The sequence below is a fragment of the Aspergillus vadensis genome, assembly GCF_003184925.1.
Source record: "Aspergillus vadensis CBS 113365 unplaced genomic scaffold BO88scaffold_2, whole genome shotgun sequence".
Taxonomy (NCBI): domain Eukaryota; kingdom Fungi; phylum Ascomycota; class Eurotiomycetes; order Eurotiales; family Aspergillaceae; genus Aspergillus; species Aspergillus vadensis.
This window is the reverse complement of record NW_020292040.1, coordinates 1,200,888-1,221,114: the sequence shown is the minus strand read 5'-3', so window position 1 is coordinate 1,221,114 and position 20,227 is coordinate 1,200,888. Positions and strand designations below refer to the sequence as shown.

Genomic DNA, 20,227 nt, shown 5'->3' with positions numbered 1-20,227 from the left:
GACATGAATATGTATAAGGTAAGTACCGTGCAGCTATATATACCGATAATGTACCTGATGTGGAATCCAGGTATCCCCAGAGAAATTTGAACCTGTGCCAGGCCGAACCCAGGACCCAAGTAGCCATGCCGTAACCCCGAGTGCAAAGCAATGAGAAAATCAAGACGCTAAATCGCTGAATCAAATGTTGAAAAAGACAAAGCCACCGTTCTATGACGTGGGTTTAAGAAGAATACTATGCACCGTTCTGTCCTTCTTCTTCTTCTTCTTCCGAATCATTCGTGTCGAGCCAGCCACGCGACATCTCGACGGCCTTGGACCACTGACGGTACATCTTCTTGCTCTGCACTGGGGAGGCATGGGGAAGGAAGGTCGTGCGGTTAGCCCGGTTCATGTCCTTGAGCTCGCTGAAATCCTTCCAGATGTTGACCGCGAAGCCAGCTGCGATGGCGGCTCCCAGCGCCGTCGTCTCGTGCATGGCCGGGCGTTCAACGGGGATTTGAATGATATCGGCTTGAGTCTAAGAGGGGGGGCATTAGTCTCCGTTGATCAGGTGACAAGAATCATGTGAGTAACCTACCTGCATGCAGATATCGGAATTGCTCATACCGCCATCGACGGCTAATTCCGACAACTTGTGACCACTGTCCATCTCCATGGCATCCAAGATGGCCTTGGTCTGGAAGCAGGCAGCTTCCATGGTGGCACGTGCAATGTGTCCACGCTGGGTGTGCTGGGTGATACCAACTGAATTAAAGTCAGTAAATATTTTCTTCACAAAGAACGGCGAAGAACGCGGGTGAACTTACAGATGGTTCCCTTGGCATCATCAATCCAGTAGGGTGCGAACAGACCACTGAAGGCAGTGACGAAGACACAGCCGCCACTGTCGGGGACGGTCGCAGCGACCTCACTGACTTTACGGGAATCACGGAAGAAACCCATGTTGTTCATCAGGAAGGAGATACCACTTCCAGCAACGGCAACACTGCCCTCCAAGGCATACACTGGCTTGCGGTGCTTGCCCAACTGGAAGCCCACGGTGCCAAGCAAGCCGTGCTTGGAGATAACAGGCTTCTCACCAACGTTGTACAGAAGGAAACAGCCCGTGCCATAAGTGTTCTTCGCAGATCCGGGCGTGAAGGCACAGTGACCGACCAAAGCAGCAGATTGATCTCCGAGACAGCTTGTGATGGGGATACCCTCAAGCGGGCCGTCTCTAACCCATCCGTAGCCCTCGGGGTCAGAGGAAGGAAGAATCTTGGGCAGTCTGATCTTGTTCTTATCGATTTCGAAAAACTTCAACAACTTATCATCGTAATCAAGCGTTTCGAGGTTCATGAACATGGTTCGTGAGGCGTTTGTGACGTCAGTCACCAGTCGGCCGCCCTCCGGGCCACCGTTCAGGTTGTACAACAGCCAGGTGTCGATGGTACCAAAAGCTAGGCGGCCCTCATCATATGCCCTCTTCACCTCGGGGAGGTTGCGGAGCATCCACATGAGGGTGACGGAAGAAGGGTATGTCGACAGGGGAAGGCCGCAGATGTTTGATAGCTCATCCGCACCCTCCTTTGCCTTGAGTTCTCGAACCAGCCCAGTGGTCCTGGTATCTGGCCACGCAATTGCGTGGTGTAGAGGCTCACCAGTCTCCCAATCCCAGCACACTGTTGTCTCACGTTGACTGGTAATACCAATAGCCTCGATATCGTCCCGGGAGTGACCGAGTGCGAGGAAGGTCTTCATAGCTTCTTCAATGCAGGTGTATACGGAATCGACGAGTTCAAAGGGGTCTTGTTCGTGCCATCTAAGAAGTAGGAAATAGACATGAGCGGGATGAAGATGGCCATGGTTAGAATGGTGAGACTTACCCTGATTTCTCGTGAATTTGGCGGAATTCCATTTGGTATTTGGCCACAGGAACACCAGTGCAGTCGAAGATGATGAAACGGGAACTGGTGGTACCGGTGTCAATGGCACCGATGAAGCGATCCTTCATACTGCTTCCGTGACGGCTTTCATTGGGTTGTAACAGGGAGCGATTGCCATCATGCGACTGGTAGGCGTGAATGTCCATGAAAGGCTGGGGTTCTTCCTGCTCGACGGCGGAGTCGAGGTCGGCCATATCGAAAGGATTCCTCATCTTGGAGGTGGTAATTGGTGGGGTTCTGGTCTTCTTGGTGGGGGGGTTGAGAGGATCGGGGAGAGCGATAGAGTCAAAAGTGATGGTGGGTGATTTCTGCATTTGTGCGATGGGAGGGCCTTTTGAGGCTCCGACTTCTGATTTCCTAAAGAGGGAGGATAGAAGTGACCAGGAAGGCAGAGCCTGAAAAAGGGAAGAACTGATTGGAGAAATCGTGGCGGTATTGAAATAGAAAGGAGGAAAACAGGATTACGTCCCTAGTCCGATACTTAAGAAAAGACGGACGAGTGGGGGGTGGGGATAGTAGGTAGGTAGTAAGGCTGGAACTACGAAAATGAGGACACGCCCGGTGGCGGCAGTTGCAGCAAGCCAGTAGTAGTGCAAGTAGTACAGATCCAAGAGTTGAGTGTGCAAGTATGAGAGCAGCGAGCAGCAAGAGAGCAAGGACCCAGCGCGACGGATGGTGACGTATGCGTGATAACCGATTGGGTGGAGAGGGATCCGAGAGATGAATCTGGAGAAACAAGCGGACGCGCCAGGTGTGGATAGACCGCTGAAAGGCTGGAGGGAAGGTTGAGAGAGGAGAGTGTCCGCAGAGAGAGGGTATGAGGTCACAGAGAAGACTGGATAAGACCGGGTGTGGTTTATTGGGGTGTGGCGACGGGTAGAAGGGAAGGGAAGGAGAACAGAACGGAAGGGAATCAATCAAATCTGGCTCAAGAGATGTTGGAGGCAGGATGAGGGAGACTCTTTATCCAACTCGGTGGGACCTCTTCTTCTTCTTGTTCACGTTGTCCTCGGGGTTGCTGATAATTTATTCCCTTAAATTTTCTATTTTATTTTTATTTTAGTTCTTTGCGTGGTAGTCCCTCAATTTTTTCCCTTTTCAATCAAATTATTAAAAAAAAAGTGCCCCCCCAGATAGGATTTGGGTCATGCATAGCTTGTTCCGGGGAATCCCCTGGGTCTAGGTGGTATTCCTGCCGGAAAGTAAGGTCCAAGGTCGAGTCGAGTCCAATCCGACCTAGACTAGATCGCTAGTACGGTACCAGTACCTGCTGCTATCGACTGGACTAGCCCGGGGAAACACTAGAAAGAGGTAGTAGTCGAGCAGGAGAGAGGGAGAGGGGGGCAGGACACTCTCACTCAATACCAATACAGAGACAGACAGACAGAACAAGAGGGTCAGAAGAGCAGGTGCAATGGACTAGCGGCGAGTACCCAATCTGGCAATCTGCTGGATGCGCATCCCCGTTCGTCCATGGCGGAGAAGTGGGGGCGTGGGGGAAAAGGAAAAAGAGGAAAAGAGGGAAAAAGAAAAAGGAAAAAGGGAAAAACGCAGCCAGCAATCAATGGGCAATCCCCTTCCTTTCCCACTAATCTTTGCCTTCCTTCCTCCCCTTCTGGGCCCTTCTCATCAATTTTTTTCTGATCAGACGACCACTGCCCGTCGTCAGCATTGACACCCGCCCCTCCCTCATGCCCCCCCCGTTGGTCTTTTCTTGTCGAACACTTGTGAAGGTTCTCCGTTCCTCCCCCTTACGCGGATGGCAACCATGCCTTCTGGGTGATTTTAGGAAGGTTTACCCCTGGTCACTCGCCATTCTTATCTCTTTAGCTTATTCGGTGGGCTTCCATCGGCGTTACGGATTCTGGAGTAGATACTACTGAATACAGTAGTACCTGGCAGGTTGTGGATGGATTCAAATTTCTCCATTGAACCTTTTCTTTTCCCTTTTTCTCTCTCTTTTTGATTCGTTCCTATCGTGTGTGTTGAGAGTTTCAATTTACTACGGTAGAAATTGATAGATATTGGTCGTAAATTATTTGAGGAACAATATGTAAATGCAATCATCTCCAGCTGTCACGACATCTCTCTCGACCCAAACGATCGGATATAATGCCGACAAGGTTTCACAGTTCACACTTCCCTCATTTCCTCTTTTTCCTCTTTTCTTTCCTCAATCTTCTCGCATCGGCAAGGTATCCGACCCAGCAGACCGAGTAGGTAGTATTCCAGAGTTAGACAAGCGCTAAGAATAGTCGCTGGGCTCCCACATGACACTCATGGCGGACCCATAAAAATTCCATGGATTTCTGTTTCCAGGACAATCCCTCCACCCGCATTAGCTAGCGTCTGTGCCTAGAACCACCCGCGAACACGGAGCCATATGGAAGTGAACATCAGGATTCCATTGGGTCCAAAACAAGCAATTAAGGGCTGACTGACCTGCTCAGATTGCAATGTGAAACATGGCAGATGCTGATATTCATCGTGATATTGATATTGGATCTTTTTATTGCTCTTATTCCCGATATCGCTGGTTTAATTGGTGTGATTAATGGTTTCGCGCCCAATCCCATGTTTCAATTTCACAATTAAACAATCAATCGCAATTCTGATCTATCAATCCGATTCCTTGTTTGAATACCAAGAAAAAAACCGCAGATGCCAGATCAATGCATCGTACATCGATACGTAAGCCTGCCCGACCTAAACTAAACAACTGGACACTTCAGGATGCAGTGTACAGTTATGAGTGCCTGTATACCGACATGTCCCTTTGAAGATCTACAATCGGCATCCCTAGAACCCAATGGATCTCCGGTCCATCTGCCCCAGAGACCGTAGACCGTCTTCTCGTCTTGCGCCCCTTCAACCTCCGCTCCCCCTTGACAACAATCCCTGCCAAGGATCCGACTCAACAACCAGAACGGCGGGGTCGGCGCTGAATGGACAAATGTCGCGACTCGAGGGCGAAACGCGCAAGAAAAAAAAGAGGGGCTCTGCGGGTGAGTCTCCGACTCCGCTACTATGGGATTCTGCGCTTCTACTTTGACTAGATGGATTACTAGATTCCTGTCGATCGAGCACATGACAATGTCCATTTTTCTCCCGCTAGTCCCTTTTCAACGCGTTGTTCAAGCAATCGGCGATCTAGACCGGGGTCTTTCGACCCCTGGCTCCAATATTCTTTCCTTTTTTTTACTGTTTTTCTTTCTGATCACTTGAACATCGAATGGATAATTCTCCTTTTTTTCTTTTCTTTGCCTGTCGTTTTCGGATAGTCCTGCTGTGCTGTTGCGCTGCTTAAGATCTTCAGCCCATTCTGAGTAATAGTAGATAGTAGTCCCTTCACAGTTCACCCGTTTTCTTAAGCACGGGAGCACGTACATAAACTACCATACATACTAGTAGCGATCAAGTGACTACTAATCCATCCATCTCAATGGATGTGTTGTCCCCTGCCCTCCATTTGCAATCACATTTTACTTTGGCCTTCTAGACCGTCGGCTCCCCTGACTAGCGACCTTCTAGCGTGCCGCTGTACCATTCTCCATTAGGCAGAGAGACATGGGGGAGGCGACCTCGTTCGGCCCTGTGATTTACGGAGAAATTTTACAATCCGGATACTCGGTTCGGCTTGGCTGGGGGAGAAAGGGAAGCCTAGCAGCTGGGCTGGGGGGGCCACGGGACCAATTCTCCCGGCTATCGTCCTGGCGTTCCGGCTAACTCCAATACTCTTCTTCTGCTCGGACCAGTCCAGACGCGCCAAAATATAGTAGGATTAATTATCCCACCCCCAGTACCACGATTTCGATCCATCGATGAATTCAAATCGCTTCAGATTTCCCTATCTCTCCCTGGAGAGTTAAATGACAGTCCCAATATGCGTCCATGGAATGGAAATCAATCATGCCGCCCGCCTACATTTCTCCGTCCGTATAGTGAACCGCCACGGCAGGGCCGCCCCCAAATCTAACTCCCGGGTGGTGACGTCTTCGACCGGACTTGACCTTCCTAAGGGCCACCTCAATAAATCACACCCACCGACACAAACAGCTCCCAAGTAACGCAAGCAAGCAAGCAAGCAAGCCAGCAGAAACCCCCCAAACCCGCCCGCCCATCATCAACTAGCCACGACATTGATCTGCCATCTATCCCTATTCAGGTATACGAAGCAACTGCCCCAGGAACCGTTGTGGTCCTCCCCAAATTGAGCGGAGAAGAAGATCAACAGGTTCAGCTTCCAATATGGTCATCTATGTAATCATTCGCCTTTCGAGTATGACCTCACTAGACTATCAGCCCCGAAAGCTCAATTGCCAAGGATCTATATCATCATCCCCCAATGATGCAAAGTTGATATGGGGAAACCCCCATCATCCATGGACCGCAATCACATCAGCCACATCCGTTTTTATCGCTCTGGACCACGGGCTCGTCTCGCCCCAAAAGGGCGGGCCGACACATCCCTACCAATTCCCATCGAAGAAACATACCCTGTCCGCCGAAACAAAGGACCCTTAGCCAGATATTATTATTACCTACCCATATTTGCTACAAGATCCCCCGATTCAAGCATGTGTATGTATGCCTAAGGTGTAAACACACACGCAGCAAAGCAACAACCGGATCCAGACCCGCGGCGGCCGTCCACCACCACACATACACACACACACACACACGCACATCGTCAACCCCGAAACCTGTTTCAATGCGGCACCTCCCCGTTCCGGTCGTCATTGTTGGCTCTTGATCTGCAACAAGCAGCAACACACCCGTATCACACGCCATAGTAACCCAGTCCCAACTCTTCCTGCTACCTCCCCCCTAAACTGAACTACTCATTACTATACTACTTACCTATCGCAGAACAAACACACTCTATATCCCACGACTCGGATTCGTTCGGAACATCCGACACTGCAGAAAGCAAATGCCGGCCGTCCAACCCTGCATGCCACATTCCAGACCTGCCGTTCGTTCGTTCGTTGTTCGTTGGGCGCGCCCGCCCAACCCTTATCTTTATTACCTTACTTTACCTGCATTTAGTCAAGCATACGGTATACCGTTGGTTTTTTATACATAGTTACCGCAGAAAGCCACCCGGAGTTCCGACGAGCCTGGGCACTTCTCGTCTTACTTTCCTTTTCTGTTCGGGTCAGGTAGGTTCGTTTTTTCTGCCGGATTTGGATGGAATTTCTTCAACCCAATTCGACTTACATACGTACTACTGTCCTTTTCACAATCTACCCTTGCTGGCGGGGCCCCACTCCCTGCCTAATTTTATTTTCTTCTATTCTATTTGTTTTATTTTTTTTCCTTCTCGGCCGTATATGCAGCCTTTTGCTACTTATAGTGTTTGGTACATGCTGTAGATGCTAGATACTATTTGGTAAGTAGGTGGTGAATTGTTCAGAATGGGTTTGGTGTTACTACGAAGTAGGCACTGTCACCTGACTTCAATTGATACTATCTTTATATATAAATCTCCGGGGGGAGGTGTGATGTCTGGCTAGACCTTTTACCCTCTGCGAGGTGTTGTGATATTGCCAGTTGGAGTGATAGCCAAGCCTTGAGCTTAAACACTCTTAATGCGTCAGTCATCACTCTTACACCCTTGAATAGTAATGATTACCCCAACCGAAAATGGCACAAACAAATGAAACTTCCAGCAGCTGCTGGCGTTGTTGATTTCGCATGTAATCTACAAGAAACACATCAACCCAAGATAAAAAACAGTAGTAGTATAAAACTACATCACACATAAAAAACCCGACATGATTTCTACTGTATCACAACCATGCTTGCCACAGACAGCCTGGATGACTTTCCCCTCATTCTCCGAATTGCCCCTTTGTACTATATACTTTTCAGGGAGTTTAAAAAAACCAACACTTTGATATATCAATTGATTTCAATCCCTTACTCAGCATCCTCGAGCTCAGCGCGACGACGGGCCTCAACCTCCTCCTTCTCCTTCTTCTGCAGGAAGATCAGAGCGTTGATCTTGTCCTTGATGGTGTGCTCAGTGCTGAGGGTACCGGCGATCTGCTCACGGCCGATCAAGCTGGCAACAATGCTGGCACCGACGATGAAGGTGAGGACGAAGCGGTACATGCCGTACCAGGCGGGGGCACGGCCGGCAGCAGCGGCGCGAGCGTCGTTGTAGTACAGGAAGGTGAAGGCAAGGAACTGAGAGATCAGGGCATACTCAACGGGGAGCAGCAGGGTAGGCCAGGCAACGGCAGGGGCGATAACACCGGCAGCGTAGCGCTTGTAGCCGTACTTGCCGCCGTAGCCGGCCCACTCGAGACCCCAGTGGATGGCACCGAGGAAGGAGAGGATCTGTTGTTGTTGGATTTGATTAGCTGGGGTATTCTTGGGACAAGTGGGGTTTGCTGTCAGGTTGAGGCTGGGTTACTTACAACAGCACCGTAGCCGACCTGGATGGGCTCGATCATGTGCAGCATCAACTCGGCGCTCTGGCCGGAGAAGATCAGACCATCACCGGCCAAAGCGGCGGTCTTGACCTCATAGGCGAGGGCGACGGTCTGCAGGGAAGTAGCAACGTAGGGAATGACACCGGCCATTCCGAGGTAGAGGGCCTCCTTGGGGACGGCCTCCAGGCTGAAGGTGTCCTTGATGACTTTCTATAGGTTGAGATATAGTCATTAGCGCATTGGGCTCCAGAGGTATCGCCGAGAGACTTAGTTGCCCCGCAGAAGTAGCGATATCTGGGGAAGAATGGAAACACATACAGCCTCGGTCTTGATACCGGCCATCATGTCGGGCTCCTCACCCTCCTGTGGATTTTGATCAGCAATTGAATCAATTGTAGTACTCAATTCGCCTCATTCCCAGCTCACCTTAGCGGAGGTGGAGGCATAGCGGACAAGAGCGGTGGTGACGGGCTTGCGAGCAGCCAGAGCGAGGCTGGGGGAGGTGGTCGGGCGAGCGGGATAACGAGCGGAAGAGGTCAAGGGAGCCTTGAAGACATTGTTGGACAGGGCCGAGCGGGCGACCGAGGCGTTGGAGCTCGAGATAGCCCTGAGGACAGAGCGGGCAGCAGTGGTTCTGTACAGCATTGTCGTCTAGACAGCTGATTTTTTTTCCCGATATCCGCGGTTAGCAGGGTGGAGGGTGGAAGAGCTCGGAAGCAAGCAATTCGGGGGTATACACACCCAATTGAGCTGGTGGAAGAAGGAGAAAAAGGTGCAAGAGCGGAGATGAGGGTATTCACCCAGAAATTGGTCGAGATTGACTCGTGGGAGTGGAGATGTCAGGCCGGGGAAGCAATTCGATCCTGGAGACCACGAATGAATGAGGTGATATTATGCTGAGGTGCGGTCACGTCGTTCTCCGGCATACTGTAGACGCCAAAACCGCAGGTGTCATAGACAATGCCTCAGGCATGAGTGGTCCAAACCACCACGCGGGCTGACTCAGCCACGAGGGCTGCAGCCCTAGACAGCTAGTCTCGAAATGGAAGGGGACCTCTCAGCTCAGGCCATGCCATGGCAGAAGCACCGACGTCACTCAGGGCCCGATTCTACTGTGAGACAACTTGAGTGACTGAGAGTCTCCGTAACTGCTCCGTACCGCGTCACGGCGTTTACTTACGCAGCGCTCTATCCACCCTCTTCCTCCCCCTATTAGTGATTAGTTTCTTCCCTTCGTATTATTATCATCGGCCCAGCACATGCCTTCTCAGGTACACTCGCCTATCTAGAGACAAGTCTCGTCCTCCACTCTTTTCACAATTGGGTTACTGGGCCAAGCCTGATACCCAACCTTCTACTACTTACTATTCCCCCCTCCCCTCCCTTACACTCTTCCGTCTACCTGAACTGCCGCGGGAATACGTCAGCTAGCCCTTCCACGTTCCTCTTTCGTTTTCTCCGCACTTGATTCACTATCTATACTTCCACTTTTTGTTAGCCCATTGCTTGCACTTGCCGCCCGCATTTTGTATCGCGTGCATACTGAGCCAACCTTCTGCATGGCTCTTTTCTCTATTATCTGCGAGTGCAACTAGAACTCGCGCATCATTGAAAGGTCTTTCCCATTCGATTCGTTTGCTTGCTTGATCGCCCTTCATTTCCCCACCAATCTGTAATTATCGTATCGATGTCATGCTGACTCTGCGCTTCATCAAACCAGGCTGGCCTAAACCATCAGTTACGAATAATTCTATTATCCCCTACGGTCTCCACGCAGAAGCCCCCGGCCCGGGTTACGGCCGCATCCTGCAACCATGTTGGAGGGTCTTGTCGCCAACTTGCTCAACCGCACCCTGGGCATGTACATTAAGAACTTTGATGGCAAACAGTTGAACATCGGAATCTGGTCTGGCGATGTGAAGCTCCATAACTTGGAGCTCCGACGGGAAGCCCTCGATCAATTACGTCTGCCGCTCAACGTTGTAGAGGGACATGTCGGAGAGCTCACCCTGTCGATCCCCTGGTCGAATCTACGAGGGAAGCCAGTTAAGGTTGACATTGAAGATGTGTTTCTGCTTGCGGCTCCCAAGGAAGATCAGGACTACGACCCGGAGGAGGAAGAGCGGCGGGCGCATCACCTGAAGATGGAAAAGATTGAGAGCGCGGAAATGCTCAAGGAACGCAACACAGAGGGCATGAGCCAGGAAGAGCAGCGTCGGAACCAAAGTTTCACCCAAAGCCTGGTAACGGCCGTTGTCGACAACCTCCAGATATCCATCAAAAACGTGCATTTTCGCTACGAGGACTCGATTTCTTCGCCTGACCACCCCTTCGCCCTCGGTGTGACACTGAAGGAGCTCAGTGCAGTCAGCACCGACTCCGAGTGGAATCCCACTTTCATCCAGTCGACATCCGGTACGACCCATAAACTGGCAATCCTCGGCGCCCTCGCAATCTACTGGAACACCGATGCAAATCTTCTGGGTACAGGTCGAGGTTCCGACATAGGCGCAGAAGCACAAGGAATCGGCCATGCGGAGTTGATCGAGAAGCTAAGGTCGGGAATTGATAGCGAAGAGAATGTTCAGTTCATGCTTCGGCCGGTTAGCGGACGTGCTGGTCTAGAGATGGACAAATCTGGAGGACATGATAGGGCGGCGATCAAAGCGAGGTTGCTCTTTGATGAACTCAGTTTCGTCCTTGACGACCACCAGTATCGTGATGCGCTGATGCTTGTCGACCTCTTTCACTATTTCATCCGCCACCAGGAATACAGGAAGTTCCAGCCAAAGTGCAGACCAAAGGAGGATCCCCGCGCTTGGCTGAGGTTTGCTGGGGAGGCTGTACTTAGCAAGATCCACGAACGAAATAGGCGCTGGACCTGGGACTACATCAAGGAACGACGAGATGACCGCATCGCGTACATTGACTTGTTCAAGAAGAAAAAGCGCGAAGAAACCTTGACAGGCGCAGACGCCGAAAACTACGAACGCCTGCAAAGAAAGCTCAGCTACGAAGACATTCGTTTTTGGAGATCGCTGGCGAGGAATCAATTAAGAAAAGAGAATGTCGGTGTCAAGAAGCCTGCGCAGCAGCAGTCCTGGTCAGAATGGTTCTGGGGCAGCAAGAAGGAGGAGTCCGAGGAGACTACCATGACCGAAGAACAGCGGCAGGAACTATATAATGCTATTGACTGGGATGAGAAAAAGGCAATTGCCGACAGTGTCGATGTCCCAAGAGACTGGGTGAAGCTGCAGGTAAATGCAGGTCTTAGAGCTGGAAGCTTTACATTAAAACGTGACCCGCACGGGAAGGCGAACGAAATCATGCAGTTCGTGTTCGACAACTTCAGAGCCAAAGCCCTGCAGCGTCCTGATTCCTTCTTCATCGACCTCAACCTCGGTGGCTTGCGAGTTTATGATGGAACAACGGAAGGGAGTCTTTTCCCCCAAATTGTCAAGGTCAAGGATTCACTGCCAGAACCGAAGAACCGTCTATCCCAAGCTTCAGAGAGCCAGCTGGAGCATGATGCTGGCGATGATGCTTCTGATTACAGGGACGGCTTGTTTCACTTAGAACTCGAGAAGAACCCTCTCGAAAGTGACGCCGATTCGGTCGTGAAAGTCAAAATGAAGAGTATTGAAGTCATCTACAACCCGAGGTTCATCGTTGAGGTTGTCAAATTCTTTGAACCGCCCGAGAGACATATGGAATCGATTGGGGCCCTTCTGGACACAGCCGGTGCCACCGTGGAAGGCATCCGACAGCAAACCCGAGCGGGCTTGGAGTTTGCGCTGGAGGAGCACAAGAAGGTTGACGCGCAATTTGATATTCATGCGCCTCTGATTATTGTTCCTGAAAGTATCACACAAGAGAGCTCCCTCTGTTTGATCCTCGACGCTGGTCATATCAGTGTCAATAGTGAACTCGTCGACCGACAGACAATGAGAGACCTTCAATCGAAGCAGAAACGGCAGTACGAGGAAGGCGACTATAAGGAGCTCGAGCACCTCCTGTACGACAGATTTCTTATCAAGTTGGACTCTACGCAAGTCCTCATTGGACCCGGCATTGAGACCACCAAGGCGCAATTAACCACGGATGTCCAGACCCGAAACTTGCACATCATCGATCGCATCAATGTTGATTTCGTCCTAGAAATGTGTATTGTGCCAAAGGTCACTGAGCTCACCAGAACGCGCATTTCCGGTCACCTTCCAGAACTGCATGCTTCAATGTCCGATGCCAAATATAAAGGTCTCATGAAGCTGATCGACATTGCGATCCCCAGCTTCGATGACGGTAGTGCGCCGAACAACACCGCCAACAAGACGAAAGAAACCACCGTATCTGGCAACAGGGCGAGATCTTCCTCGTTCCAGCCGTCTATTCTGAGGGAGCTTCCCAATGTTGACGAAGACTCTGATGATGAGTCTGACGATGAACAGAGGAAGAGCGTTGACAAACCAACCAACATACATCGTCGAGACTTCGAATTCAAATTCACGGTCGGTCGCCTTCGTGGTTCATTATCTCGTTCCGATCCGAAGGATCCGCTCCGCGACCAGTTGTTGGTTGAGCTGGTTGCCGAAGGGTTTGCGCTGGACTACTATATGCGGCCCTTTGACATGGTTGCAGAAGTTGTTCTGAAATCTTTGAGTGTCGATGATTACATTGAGGAAAATCCAGTCCCAGAATTCAAGAGGATTCTGTCCTCTAAGGGCTTCGATGCCGATGAAGAAAAAGACCTTTTCCATCTCAAGTTCGTTCGAGTTAAGCCGGAGTCTCCTGTTTTCCAGTCGACATACGAAGGTGTAGCGATGAACCTTGATATATCAGTCTCCACCATCAACCTTGTTGTGACTAGGAAGACGCTCTTGACACTGCTTGATTTTGTTCTACTGACATTCACAAACCCGGAACAGCCGAACAACCAGATTACCCAGTCAAGTGAGACGAACCAAGACATCAGCACTGTTCAGGAGCAGCCGCAACAAAGCGGAAAGATCCGCATCAAAGCCGACTTGAAGAGTATAGCTCTCATTCTCAACAATGATGGTGTTAGACTGGCTACTCTGAGTCTCAACACGGCCGACGTGGGCATTTCGCTCGTAGACAAAACCATGCTCATACAGTCTCGCATCGGCAGTTTGACTTTGATTGACGATGTCAACACAGGAGCTTCAGAAAGCTCTGATCTTCGCAGGCTATTGACTATCGAAGGCGAAAACTTTGCGGATTTCAAATATGAAACTTTTGATCCTGAGAGTACAACTTACCCGGGGTATGATTCAGAAGTCTTCCTCCGATCAGGCTCAATGAAAATCAACTTCTTGGAAGAGCCTTATCGCAAGATAATTAATTTCCTGGTCAAGTTCGGCAAGATGCAGGCTATTTTCAACGCCGCCCGGCAAGCTGCAGCCAACCAGGCCAATCAGCTGCAAGAAAATGCCTCTAGAATGCGTTTTGATGTCGTGATAATGACTCCAATCCTGGTCTTCCCAGGCGCCATAAGGGAAGATCTTCCCCATGATACAGTGACTGCTCACCTGGGTGAGATCTACGCTAAGAATACCTTTGTCCCTCTCGATGAGAATGATAAAGATGGCCCTGCTGTTAATCTCATCTCCTCCGGTATTCGCAACATCCGTTTGACTTCAAAGTTCCACTATGACGATGGTACCGCGGAGGAGCTGGAAATGATCCAGAAAGTCAACCTGGAATTCAGTATCTGCTATCTCGAGCATCAGCAAGACAATCCCAGACCAGACATGGAAGTTGAGGGGTCTCTGTCCCCCATCAATCTTAGGATATCACAGAAACAGCTCAAATTCCTGCTAGATCTGTCGAAGAGGGTGCCCAACGCATTTGCGACTGATGCTGAGCAACAAGAACTAGAAGCCATGGAGTCACTTCCCTCATCCGTTACAGACCCCACTAGAGAAGCCGAGTCTAGGGCAGTCCAGACTAGGCAAGCTCAAGAAACAACGGCACCAGGAGCAAGCCCTAACGACGAGACGTGGGTCCGGCTTGATATGATCTTCAAGGTGGATAGTGTTGGATTAGAGCTCATTCTTGCGAATGACGATGCGCCAGTCGGTTGCTTGGAAGATGCTAGTCTATCCAAATTTTCACTCAATGACACGCGTGTCAAATTGCGCATGTTGACCGATGGCTCCCTGGAGTCTGAGCTTCTCATTCACTCACTCTCCATTCGCGATAGTCGCAATAAAGATACAAACAAATTCAGAAAGATCATGTCGCTGATCAATAACGATGTCAAGCAACAATTTATGGCCAGCGTTTCCATGACTCCAGGTCCGAACAATCATCTCATCGCGATGCTGACCATCGACAGCCCGCGAATAATTCTTGCCCTGGACTACTTGTCAGCTCTGCAATCCTTTGCCAATTCGGCTTTCGCAACAGAGGAGCCAGTTGTTGAAGAAGACGGCGATGAGTCACCCGACGAGTCGGAGCCAAGGACTAGCACTGCTGATAGCATTGAAGAGTCTACAATAACACCATCAAGCGGAGGCGCTGCGCCTGCCGCTGACCGTCAGATGACTGTGTCTTTCCGAGTCAACCTTGTCGATGCTCAAGTAATAACTATCGCAAACCCGGCCATTACGCATACCGAGGCCATCGTTCTTGGAACGAAGCAGCTGCTATTTTCACACCAAAATGTCTCTACACTACAGATAAGCAAGGTAGGGATGTTTCTGTGTCGCATGGACAAGTTCGAAACAAGCAGGCTTCGAATTCTGGATGACTTTACTCTTGAAGTATCCGTCGATAGTCGCCCACAGGAAAAGGGCTCTTCCTTAACCTCCATAAATGTCCATATCGAGCCGTTGGTTCTGCGTCTTTCTCTTCGGGATATTCTAATGGCGATACAAATTGTCAACAAGGCATCTGAGATGAGAGCTCAAGGTACACAGTCTGTTGAACATGAAGAACCGAAAAAGCTATCGGATGTCAAGAGCACAAGACCGATATCTTCTAGGAGACGGTCCAGCGGCAGGCAGACCTCGGCAGCAATGGTCTCGAGGAATGAACGACACTCGAGTGCCACAGCTGAGAACTCGGGCGGGGAGCTCGTTTCGCAACGCTCTGCCGTGCTGAAGCGGGAGGAGTTGAATGCTCAAATCGATGGTATCAGGGTAATCCTTATTGGAGACCTTCACGATCTTCCACTGCTGGACTGGAGTGTCAAGAAGTTCAACGTTGATATTCGGGACTGGTCGTCAACACTTCATGCTGATACCAATTTCGAGACATTTGTCAATGTGTATAACTTCTCCAAGTCAGCTTGGGAACCCCTTATTGAGCCCTGGCAGCTAGGGTTCCACGTTGCGAAGGAAACTGCCCCTGAGATCCTTTCTATAGATGCCTACTCTCATAAGACGATGGAGCTTACAATTACTTCGGCAACTATTGCCCTGGCATCAAAGTCTTTCCAGTTCCTGTCAGCGGATGAAGATGTTCTCTCTAAGCCAAGAGGTGCTGATGCGCCCTACCGGATTCGCAATTACACTGGCTTCGATCTGCATGTTTGGGCCGATGTCAGCGTTGACGAAGAGGGGCCGGCTGCTAAACTGGCTGATGGCGAAGAATACCCTTGGCGATTCGAGGATTCTACTGCTATGCGTGAGACGCTTGCGCCAGAAGGCCATGCCGGACTGGTTGGAATTAAGCTCGAAGGAAGTGGATTCGACAGCGTGAGCCGCATCCCCGTTGTTCGTGAGGGCGAGATCCTGTATGGTCTGAAGCCTAAGAAGGACGGCATTCTTCACCAACTGCTTGTGGAGGTCAAGCTGGGTCCCGACAATGTCAAGTATATCACCTTCCGCTCGCCACTGGTTGTTGAGAACAGCACACAAATACCTGTAGAGTTGGGCGTGTTCAACCCTAACGATGGCCATCTTCTGAAAATTGAGAAGATCCTTCCGGGTGATTCGCGACCTGCGCCCGTTGGGGCAGCGTATATGCACTCCCTTGTTATTCGCCCTGATCAGGGCTTCGGCTATGACTGGTCCCGTGAACAATTGCATTGGAGAGAGCTCTTGCGTCGGCCAACGCGGACAATAAAGTGTCTTAGTGAAGGCGGACAACAAGCTCCTCCATTCTATTTCCAACTGCATGCTTCATACAACGCCCGAGATAAATTGACAGGCATCTATCCTTACATGCGTCTCCGGATCTTTGCTCCAGTTGAGATTCAGAACCTTCTGCCTTACGACTTCAAATACCGCATCTATGACAAGAACACCAAGAAGGATTGGACGAACTTCTTGCGCAAAGGTGGTGTGAGCCCTGTCCATGTCGTTGAGCTATCTCATCTGCTACTCCTCAGCGTCGACTTAGAGGACACTGTCTTCAGGCAGAGCGACTTTGCAATCATCAATGGCAACTCTCAGGACTACAGAAGAGAGCATGTGCTTTCATTGAAAGACGATCGAGGCATTCAACTTCGACTGAAGCTCCATTACTTCAACGTGCCTGACAGCGGTGGAGCTTTCAAGATTTCTGTCTACAGTCCGTATCTCATCTTGAACAAGACCGGACTTCCTATGGAAATTCAAAGCAAGGCCTTTTTACAGTCAGCGCGGTCAGCGGCTGGACAGGGCCTGCTGGCTGATTCGAGGCATGGTGGGCGGTCGCTTCCTTACATGTACTCCTACCACACGGATGACCAGAAGAATCGTTCCATGTTGAGAATTGGTGAATCTGCTTGGAGCAAACCTCAGAGTTTTGAAGCTATTGGGAGCACATTCGAGGTCGTTCTTCCTGACAAGCATGGTAGATCCGAGATCCATTCAGGTGTGTCTGTCGCCGAGGGCGACGGAAAATACAAATTGACGAAGGTCGTGACCATCGCACCACGCTTCATTCTGAAGAACAAGCTAAACGAGGACATCCTGGTCCGGGAGCCTGGCTCGTCAAATGTCCTACAAATCAAGAGTGGTGAACTAACACCCCTACACTTCTTACGCCAAGTTGTGGACAAGCAGCTGTGCCTCTGCTTCCCGGGGGTAAACAATCAATGGTCATCGCCCTTCAACATTGCCGATATTGGAACCGTACATGTCAAGCTTGCCAAAGCTAATCAACGCCAGAGACTCGTCAAGGTTGATATTATCATGGAGGGTGCAACTCTCTTCATCCATTTCAGTTTCGAGCCCCGCAACTGGCCTTTCTCGATGCGAAACGAGAGTGACATGGAATTTATCTTCTTCCAGGCTGTGAGTATACCTTGAACGCCCTCAAAACATGCATTGCTAACGCAACCGTAGAACCCGAACCTTGAAGACGACGAGGAAGACAGGTCCAATGGCTGGCGACCTATTCGCTACCGCCTTCCTCCTCGCAGCATCATGCCCTATGCCTGGGATTATCCAGCCACCAAGAACAAGTCCCTTGTCTTAACATGCAAAGGCAAGGAAAGACACATCAAGCTTGCTGAAATTGGAAACTTGATACCGATGAGAATTCCCCCAACCCAGTATGGAGAGACTCAGAAGATCATTGATATCAACATTGTTGCAAATGGTCCGACCCAGACCTTAGTCTTGTCGAATTTCAAGGCATCGAAGAGTATTTACAAGCAAAAGGGACAAGCCTCACAGAGCAGCTTGAGCACTGGCTTCGAAGTGAAAGAGCTTGATTCCGATGTCAACTTCAAAGCCCAGCTCCGGCTTGGAGGCATTGGCATCTCCTTGATCAATCAAAATTTGAGGGAGCTGCTCTATCTGACATTCCGCGAAATTGAAATAAAATTCAGAGAATCACGAGTTTACCAGACTCTGAACACCACAATCAAGTGGATTCAAATCGACAATCAGCTGTACGGAGGCATCTTTCCCATTTTGCTGTATCCCAGTGTGGTTCCAAAGACTGGAAAGGAGATGGAAGCACATCCAATCTTCCATGCTATGGCTACGCGCGTCAAGGACGACTCTTATGGTGTTCTCTATATCAAATATGCCACAGTTCTTTTGCAGCAGATGACATTGGAGCTTGATGAAGATTTCATTGCCGCAATGCTCGACTTTGTTAAGGTGCCTGGTGCTTCATGGTCTGAGCCGCACGAAGGGAAACTCTGCGATGAGGACTTGAACATTCCAGAGCCGCAGAATGAAGGTGCCGCTCAGGACGTGTATTTTGAACTTCTCCATCTGCAACCTATGCAGATCGACATCTCGTTCATGCGTACTGAGCGCGTGAATGCGGAGGATGCTCTGCAACCGTCCAACCCGCTGATGTTCTTCGTTCACGTCATGACAATGTCAATGGGCAATGTTAACGACGCTCCGGTACGTCTGAATGCATTGATGCTGGAGAATGCGCGTGTCTCCCTTGGAGTGCTTGTCGGCAACGTCCAGAGACACTATACGCAAGAATTCCTTCGCCAGGTACATGTGGTCCTCGGCTCTGCGGATTTCTTGGGCAACCCCGTTGGGTTGTTCAACACCGTCAGTTCTGGTGTGGCAGATATCTTCTACGAGCCATACCAGGGTCTGGTCATGACTGATAGACCCCAGGAGTTGGGTTACGGTATCGCAAAGGGTGCCACCAGCTTCGTGAAGAAATCCGTCTTTGGATTTTCTGACAGTATGGCCAAGCTTACTGGTAGTATGTCCAAGGGCCTGGCGGCTGCTACACTTGATAAAGAATTCCAAGATCAGCGGCGAATGTCCAAATCCCGGAACCGACCCAAGCACGCATTATATGGCATCACAGCAGGTGGTAATGCATTTGCAACCAGTCTAGCAAGTGGAATCGGAGGACTTGCCCGTCATCCACTGCAGGGTGCTGAAAAGGAGGGTATTCAAGGATTCTTCAAGGGTGTTGGAAAGGGTGTTTTAGGTTTGGCGACGAAACCTGCGATAGGCGCCTTTGACCTTGCCTCAAGTAAGTGCATACTACACTTTCGAAGCGAAACAGATACTGACTCAAAGTAGATCTGGCTGAGGGCGTGCGAAACACGACAACTGTATTTGATGCCGAGGGACTCGACCGTGTTCGTCTCACTCGCTTTATCGCCACCGATGGTATTGTGCGGCCCTACTCCCAGCGCGAAGCGTTAGGACAGTTCTGGCTCAAGACGGCCGACGATGGAAAGTACTTCAACGAGGATTACATCGCACACCTGGAACTTCCGGGACGGGACATGCTGGTCATGTTGACTTACGATCGGATTATCCTCGTGCGCACCAAGAAGCTGCGGACCGAGTGGGACATGCGGTTGACGGACATCCAAACTATATCCAAGGAGCGTACGGGTATGAGCATCACACTCAAGGGTGGTGCCAATGGCCCCTTCATCCCGGTTCAAGATGAAAGCTCCAGAAATTGGCTGTACAGGCAGATAGCAATCGGTGAGTGAACATACTGTCCAGCAATTGTTATGTAAAGATACTAACTTCATCTAGCCGTCAACGCCTTCAACGAGAAATACAATTCTCGCTGCTAAAAAAACACAATTCCTGTTTCTCTTAACGATGTTATGTCGGCTGATGGTTGGGTAAAATTTCCTACAAGGGTTGATTCAAAGTCCGATATGACATGAAATGGATGGTGAAAGGCAGAGGTTGTAATGATAACGCATTGCTATTATTCATCTTTTGGTCTCTTTCCCATGTTCCAGCAAATTAAGCGAGAACCGTTCTATTCGCGCAGCCTATCTTTTTTCATTTCTAATGATGTTTGTTAATGTGCATACATGCATTTACCTGATCCGCTACGCTGTGGTCAGTCCCTTATGTTAATTTTATAATCGATTTTATTCAGCTGCAAGCTACAGCACAGATGACTGCATTAGCAAGGACAGGAAACCGCTTGTCTCACACAAGAACA

General features: G+C 50.1%; 3 protein-coding genes across 3 annotated transcripts; 1 reads left to right on the top strand and 2 right to left on the bottom strand.

The window, feature by feature from the left end:
- Nucleotides 1–235: 235 nt before the first annotated feature.
- BO88DRAFT_410988 (glycerol kinase) lies at nt 236–2,242 on the bottom strand (the record flags this gene model as incomplete). Its single annotated transcript, XM_025708024.1, has 4 exons — nt 236–520; nt 581–747; nt 810–1,804; nt 1,869–2,242. The coding sequence occupies 4 exons, from the start codon at nt 2,240–2,242 to the stop codon at nt 236–238; spliced, it is 1,821 nt and encodes a 606-aa protein (XP_025567384.1).
- A 5,219-nt stretch (nt 2,243–7,461) lies between these two features.
- Nucleotides 7,462–9,205, bottom strand: BO88DRAFT_401201 (DUF3429 domain-containing protein). The gene is made up of 5 exons (XM_025705775.1): nt 9,110–9,205; nt 8,795–9,027; nt 8,687–8,731; nt 8,354–8,578; nt 7,462–8,273 (listed from the first exon to the last, which is right to left on the bottom strand). Exons 2-5 carry the CDS (start codon nt 9,011–9,013, stop codon nt 7,851–7,853), a joined length of 912 nt encoding a protein of 303 aa, XP_025567383.1. The 5' UTR covers nt 9,014–9,027; nt 9,110–9,205; the 3' UTR covers nt 7,462–7,850.
- A 977-nt stretch (nt 9,206–10,182) lies between these two features.
- On the top strand, nt 10,183–19,844 carry BO88DRAFT_329775 (membrane morphogenesis protein VPS13; the record flags this gene model as incomplete). Its single annotated transcript, XM_025702608.1, has 4 exons — nt 10,183–17,613; nt 17,665–19,282; nt 19,333–19,749; nt 19,804–19,844. The coding sequence occupies 4 exons, from the start codon at nt 10,183–10,185 to the stop codon at nt 19,842–19,844; spliced, it is 9,507 nt and encodes a 3,168-aa protein (XP_025567382.1).
- Nucleotides 19,845–20,227: the final 383 nt, after the last annotated feature.